Source organism: Fusarium phalaenopsidis (genome assembly GCF_050370095.1).
Source record: "Fusarium phalaenopsidis strain FUZ10S chromosome Unknown contig_32296, whole genome shotgun sequence".
Classification (NCBI taxonomy): Eukaryota; Fungi; Ascomycota; class Sordariomycetes; order Hypocreales; family Nectriaceae; genus Fusarium; species Fusarium phalaenopsidis.
In genome coordinates this window covers 2,547,876-2,554,989 of record NW_028145408.1, presented here as the reverse complement: position 1 = coordinate 2,554,989, position 7,114 = coordinate 2,547,876, and the positions used below count along the sequence as shown (strand labels likewise).

General features: G+C 50.3%; 3 protein-coding genes across 3 annotated transcripts; 2 read left to right on the top strand and 1 right to left on the bottom strand.

Annotated features, from left to right (window-relative positions):
* Positions 1-922: 922 nt before the first annotated feature.
* Positions 923-2,200, bottom strand: LRP88_06378 (pyridoxal phosphate-dependent transferase; the record flags this gene model as incomplete). The annotated part of the gene is made up of 1 exon (XM_083242917.1): positions 923-2,200. The coding sequence occupies one exon, from the start codon at positions 2,198-2,200 to the stop codon at positions 923-925; it is 1,278 nt and encodes a 425-aa protein (XP_083101853.1).
* A 1,073-nt stretch (positions 2,201-3,273) lies between these two features.
* LRP88_06377 (HET domain-containing protein) lies at positions 3,274-5,300 on the top strand (the record flags this gene model as incomplete). Its single annotated transcript, XM_083242916.1, has 2 exons — positions 3,274-5,183; positions 5,264-5,300. 2 exons carry the CDS (start codon positions 3,274-3,276, stop codon positions 5,298-5,300), a joined length of 1,947 nt encoding a protein of 648 aa, XP_083101852.1.
* Positions 5,301-6,275: 975 nt separating this feature from the next.
* LRP88_06376 (uncharacterized protein) lies at positions 6,276-6,916 on the top strand (the record flags this gene model as incomplete). Its single annotated transcript, XM_083242915.1, has 2 exons — positions 6,276-6,389; positions 6,440-6,916. The coding sequence occupies 2 exons, from the start codon at positions 6,276-6,278 to the stop codon at positions 6,914-6,916; spliced, it is 591 nt and encodes a 196-aa protein (XP_083101851.1).
* Positions 6,917-7,114: the final 198 nt, after the last annotated feature.

Sequence of the window (7,114 nt, the reverse complement as noted above, 5' to 3'; positions counted from 1 at the left end):
TTCCGGAACCAGGACTCCCACTTCTGCACCGTCGACAGCGGCCTGTACGACCTCGGGCATCCTGGTGAAGAACGCGAAAGACCAGCACTTTCTGACTGTTTCAGCGCACGGAATTGGACGAGGAGATCCAATCGCCTACTTCAGTCTCTCCACCGGCCAGATGCAACCCATTGGTAGGGCTGTAGCCCAGGTCCCCTTCACCGACGTGGCCCTCGTCGACCTCAAAAGGGCCAACTTTCATCAGCAGCTTTTCTTGAACACTGGTCATTTGTTACCGGTAAGGAGACTGCTTGGTGAGGACCCGAGCGATCAACTGGACTGGAACCATATGGTCCGTTTCAGAAGTCCAGTCGCTAATGATCTGGACGGCGTCATCGTCGCCAAATCTGCCAGGCCAAAGATCAACCCTTTTAATATCGACGAGCCTTTTCAGTGCGTGGTCTACCACTGGGCTTTCACAGGTCAGGTTGAAGACGCTGGGGATGACGACATAGCGCCCAGACCTGCCGTGGGCACGTCAGGGGCTGCCGTCGTGGATAAGAAGGGCATTTGCGTGGGCTTGTTTGATCATTTCATTAGTCAGGGGCCATGGGCTGGATTTTCTGTAATTCTTAGTGCAAGCGAATTGGTAAAGGCCGGATACCGGCTGGTTGGAGGGGAGGTGCTGGAGGAGGACCCTTACACATGGGCAAAGGCTCCGAGGTTGCTCAGATAGCGGATTAGTGACATTTTAAACTGCGTGCTTTTCTATTATTTTGATACCCTTGTTTGTTGTGTGGGAAGGGAGGGAAGAAAGAACTGTGTTTTCGTTACAGGGGCTGATGTCTTGGACGCCACCAAGTTCACAGACGGGGGAGTGGACCGGTCGGCCATGCCACTGGTGTGAGGTATCATGTATGTCATTATTCCACTACTTGTACTTCTATTGTAATGCTTCAACCACTCTGTCCAGTCCCATGTCAAGATACTCATCAGGATGCGAAAAGACGATCCTAAACCAGCCAGGCTTCTCAGATCCAAAGGCCTCTCCAGATGCCAAAAAGACCTTCTTTTCAAGCAGCTTCTTCATGACCAATCCTGTGATATCCTTGTTGTCTTCCACCTTGTGTCGGTCTCTGTATGCCTTACCGAGGTCGACCCAGAGAAAAAAAGCCGCGTTGACGCCTGGGGCGTAGGTGATGCCATTCTTCTTAGCCCATGAAACAGCTCTTTCGTATTGAGTTGCTAGCTTCTTGCGGTTCTCGGCCATGTACGACTCGACAAAAGCGTCGTCTTCCAAGAGGTTGATCGTGACGTGGTCTGAGATGGAAGAAACCGAACTGTAGAGACCAACAGCCACGAGGGCAGTGTGCAAGGACGGGTTTGCCTGAGAAATAAGTGCTCCAACGCGGATGCCATTAGCACCAAAGTCCTTGGACATTCCCCAGAGCACATGCACGAGACTCGGGTCGATAACTCCGGTAGTGTCGATAGTGAGAGCTGACTCGAAAGGCACTGGGGGAGGGTTCGTGTCGACAGTGTTAGGCCAAGTAGACAAGGCATAAATCTCATCGCTGATGAAGTGAACCTGATACTTTTGGCACAACTTCATGAGCCCGATAAGGACACTGCGAGAGTAGCAGCGGCCCAATGGGTTATGAGGGTGGCTGATGACGAGACCTTTAACTTTGAGACCCTTCTTCTGAGCGTCGACAATGACCTCTTCGTACTTGGCCACAGCATCGTCTCCAAGAGGGTCGGCTTCGTTGAAGGGGACGGGGAGAAGCTTGGCTCCAAAGCGGCAAGTAAGATCGGGAATAAAAGTGCCGTAGTACGGTTGGCCGAGAAGGATGGCGTCTCCGGGATCCGCAATCGCCCAGGAAAGGTGCTCGATAGCAGCACTGCATCCATTCGTCATGGAAATATGCGCCGGCTCGATTGCTCGGAACGGCTTCAACTGCCTCGTCAGGAACCGTGCGACGGCCTGCTTGGCCCTCTTTGTCCCCGTCGTACCGTCTCCATACGTGAATGCCAGATTAGACAAGGCGATGTTCTCGTGGATGTGCTTCTTGAGGACGTCATGCATCAGGGTATTCTCCGCAACGCCGAGACTGACGATACCGTCGGGGTTGGACTGATCCCACAGGTTGGTGATGACATCCCAGATGACCATTCCCTTACTGCCCTCCTCAGCCTCGAGCGCGCGATTCGAAAGAGTCATTGTAGCTGATTACAAAAAGTCGTGTTAGATGAAAGAGTTATCGAACCACTCAAGCAAGCGGCAAATCAACTCAAATGCAAGTTGATATAGCTGGCTACCGGTGACCGATAGCCGCCACAACCCCATTTTGTTTGTCATTGCCGCCCCAAGCCGTCAAAAACCCCATTCTGCCTATCGAGTTCTGTCCAATCAGCCAAGAAGGAGGCATCTCTTCTCGGATTCTGCGGAGACGTCTTTGGGCGATAACGACAAGTCGGCCAAATTATGAACCACCACCGAAAGAACTTGGCATCCGAGTTTTCGGGACCAGTCACCACGGTCCGATGCCGGCTTTGGTAAAGAGTCGTCGGCTTTTCAAGGCAGAATTCTCCATAGTTGAGTTATTCATTTCTTTCAAAGCAAGACAGGCTCATTGAGGCAGTCCGAGGCTCGGCGATCGAGGCTTCAATGCGAGATCGGAAGCTGATCCGATATGCATTGTTATTGAGTGAAAGCGACAAGACGGGTGGTCTTTGACTTGATATATGGAGTGTCGCGTACCTACATATGGTGCGGGCATAGCTTCATGTATGAACCTGGGATATTATAAGGTGACTATGGAATTACTATCTTGGTTGTAAGCTGACCAATGTGACTGTGTCGTTCTGAATGTCGCAATTCCACGCCGAGATTGCAACATTTCCAAGACAATCAGAAATAACAGAATCGTCTCGTTTTTGTTTGCCATATTGAACTCCTTACCCTCAAACTTATTTAAAATGAGTCGCTTATCATTACTTTCACCGCTTGTCATTGTGCGATAGGTGAAAGCTCTAGTTTGCATGCACTCTTCATTCATGGGCTGAAAGCATCACACACGCAACCAGAAATATCCCTGTTCAAAGAGCCCAGCGAATTAATACACTTCAGAAACCTTTGTCCACTGCATGGTTTTGCATAGCCACGCCCATTTTCAGGCCTAGAACGCCATTTGGTAGTGCCATGCAGGTAGGCTGATTTTGAAGATCAGGCTGAATCCAATCAGATACAAGAGCCGTTTCACACCTCAATATTTCATACCGTCATGCACAACAATGGCTACGTCTTCGCCGATATACACGCCACTCGGCGACCCATCGTCGAATATTCGGCTATTAGAAATCCACGTTCGAGAGTCGAAGCTACGTCCTACGGTAACATGTCGCATGAGGACTGTTCCCCTCGATGACGCTCCACCGTTCGCGGCCTTATCCTACGTTTGGGGAGACGCCGATGATCGCGAGAATATCGTCGTCAATAGCCAACTCGTATCAGTTACCAAGAACCTCGAGGCCGCACTCCGACATGCTCCGTCCTTTCAAGACATACATCCTGCTTGTTCCCCGATATTCCTACTATGGGCAGACGCTATTTGTATCGACCAGCAGAATAACCCAGAGCGGGGGGCACAGGTCCAGCTCATGGCAAAGATCTTCCAACAGGCCGAGTGCGTCTTCGCGTGGTTAGGCTCTGAGGATGAGGACTTGGCATTCCGATCCATGAGGCCAGTTCTTCACGAGATGACCCGCACAGGCGAAAACAATATCAGAGACTTGCGATCATTGGCATCGTTGCAATGGCTACGTCCATACCCGGAGCTTTGCGATAACCACGTCTTTGTCACAAAGGATGAGGACCTTCCAAATATCCTGACCATCTTCAACGCTGCCTGGTCAGCAATCAACGACCTCGTCTCACGGAAATACTGGACGCGGGTCTGGATCTTTCAGGAAGCCGTGCTGGCAAAGCGTCTCATCCTGGCATGCCCTACCTCAGCCATGGGTTTTGACAACTTTGGAGCTTTCGCGAACGTCATGAATATGATACAGCAGTTTCTAAGAACTGTACCACGGGCCAAGCCCAACTTCTTGGGGAGTGCGGCGTGGTACTATATAAGAGACGTCATCGACTGGACCCGCATCGTCGTAATCAGTCAGCAACGATTTGGTCGAGAATCCAAGCCTAAAGAGATGGAACAGAGATTTTCCATGACAATTACTGGATTTAATCTTGACGCGACTGATCCGAGAGATCACGTCTACGGTCTCCTGGCCTTGACGGACTTGGATATCAAGCCAGACTACACCAGATCCCTAGGACAGGTCTATACCGAGCTCGCAAGGAGGCTACTAGAAAAAAATCGGCTTCAGAATGCTTCTCAGGAGCTTTCGTGGCTTCAATATGCCGGGGTGGGTTTTTTTGACCAAGTCTCCACATTGCCATCCTGGGTTCCGAACCTGCAAGGCAGGTCTCAGATGAAGGTCCTACTTTTGACTTCAGCAGCCTACAAAGACGGCCTTGCGGCCTTCATAGGAACTGCGTGCATAGAAGACAATACCTTGACAGTTCCGGGGGTTCAAGTCGACGTGGTCACCAAGGTGCATAGCTTTCCCCAGGGGAAAGTGTCTGGAGGCATGACACAGATGATGAAGGAAATGAAAAATGTCATCGAAGCCTATACGAAACACCAAGCTTCCCAGGTTGCCAACAGTCCTAATACTTCAACCCCGCCGGCCAGCGAGCAGTCCTCTTGGGAGAGCGGGGACAATGAGAAGTGGGAGGCTCTGTATCACTTCCTGGTCGAGTTTATTTCCAGACACCCAGAGGAGTACAAAAACGGCATCCCTCCTCTACAGGCTGTATTGCGTATCATCTGGTGCCACACAAGAACCAGAAAAGTCACGGGCCAAACAGTTATGCGCGGCATAAACTTTCTCAAGTCTCTATCCGTCCACGGACCCAGCCAATCCAGCGAGGAGAACCTCAAAAGCCTGGGTTTTGTCCTAGACGACAATTTCGACCGCACATTCTGCGAAAAAGTGTTGTCGGTCGAGGGGCTTGAGCACGAGATCAACGCCTACCAAGGCAGTCTTCGGCAGGAGTTTACGAACTGGGAACCGGTGGGGGGCGTGACAGAGGCTATGGAGCTAGATTATCGTCTAGCGGATCTGAGTATTTGTTGGAGGTTTGTTGAGACGAGGGAAGGTTATCTAGGGCTGGGGCCGAAGGGTGCGGTGCCAGGAGATATTGTGGCGATTCTAAAAGGGGGTGGTACGCCCGTGATACTCAGGAGAAGCGATGATCATTTCAGGCATGTTGGAGAGTCTTTTATTCTTGGTTTAGTGGATGGTGAGCTTTCAGAAAGCATAGAGGAAGGGAAATGGCCTGTCCAGAGCTTCAAGATCCTATGAGGCTATGTAGGTTGCCTCATCATAATAGCAGGATGGCAGCGACTATATGACTTGAAAGTAGCGTTCCTAAGGGCACTTCTACTGCTATTCGCATCGGGAGAGGAGTTGAAACTATTCGGACCGATTTGTCTTGGCTCCCTGTCTGGAAACGGAGAGCAGTCCGCATTGCCCCACAGCAAGATCGCCGGGATATGGCGGAGGTCTGGCCGGAGCTGAAACTGAATATATTTGAGAACTGCATCTGCGTAATGTACTCAGCAGTTGAAATTACGGGTAGATGCCGTTTTTATCGATAAAAAAAAAGAGGTGAGGGCATTCAGGAGGGGAGAGGGTGTAGTCGCAGACCTACCCTATGGCTGTTTATCAGCTGGGATTTCTGTCGGAAAAAGAGGCATTCTCAGACATAATACTCTCTTCTACAGTACCTAACCGGTTAACTTAATTACTGTCATTGAAATTAGCTCACGAGTTTACCCTATTGAGTTAATGTTTCAATTGCGAAGTGTATTGTTTCGTCCGGGCACGCCAGGTTGCTCGTAATCGTCAGAAGAGCATCAACGCACTCTTTGTTTCAGAAAGCACGTCAGCTGCTGACAGGAGGCCGTCTGAATTGTCCTAACGCTCGTTTTATATGCATAGATTCTTGTGTCGTCTGCTGGGATTAGTACTGGATTAGGCCAAGCGCACAAAGACATGGTGGTGCAATGCGGAGTTTATTTCCTCGGCGGTTCTTGCGGGCAAATACTCCGACCAGAAGGTCCAGCCGATGCAACCGGGCACATACATAAGCTCGCTGATCGCACCTCTATGCTTTCAAACCTTCATATCAATTTGAAATTATTCAACTCATCTTTAGTTAATAAGAAATGGCACCCAAGGTGTGGACTCGCAATGCACCCGCTGGTGCGGCCTTGGACAAGGTCCAGGAAGCCATCCGAAATCGGAGCCCCTCAGTGCCGATTCCAAAGCCAACTTCAGATGTACGCCATATGATGTTGCAAGAGAGACAAGTGCTAATATGTGTTTGCAGTTGAATGAACTCAAGGCTGATAGCGATTCCTTTACTTTGGCCTCATTCACAACCGAGGACGCCTTCGAGTTGGGAAACTTGCTTTACGCCCGTCTTTATCCCTTTGCGGTTGAAGGCAAGCCAACTGTGATTTCCATCTCTCTGGCAAACAGCTCGCAAGTTATTTACCAAAGCGTCACTGGACCTGGTGTGACGCCAGACAACGAGTCTTGGGTTCGTCGCAAGAGGAACACGGTTCTTAGGTTTGGGAGCAGCACTTGGTATATGCACAACAAGTTCAAGGGCGATGAGGTGGAGTTTGCTGCCAAGTTTGCCATCTCGGACTCGCACAAGGGTGATTACGCGATCCACGGAGGCGCAATTCCCATTCGCGTTCAGGGAGTTGAAGGAATTGTCGCCATTGTTATCGTTAGCGGTCTCAAGCAGGATGAGGATCACGGGGTGATTGCAGATGTGATCAAGAACAACTGGGCGTAGGAAGTTATACTTAACCAGTGAATAAAGTCAATGTCTCGAGACACTGCAAAAACTCGTCTCAGAAATGAACCACTATTGCGTCACTCGAGGCAACCAAGGTGGCCTGATGCCCAAAAATGGAGCCACGAGAATGCACAAAGTGGATGCGTTATGCACCAAGGACGTCTTATGCGCTTAACAAATCACACGCTCTAGCGC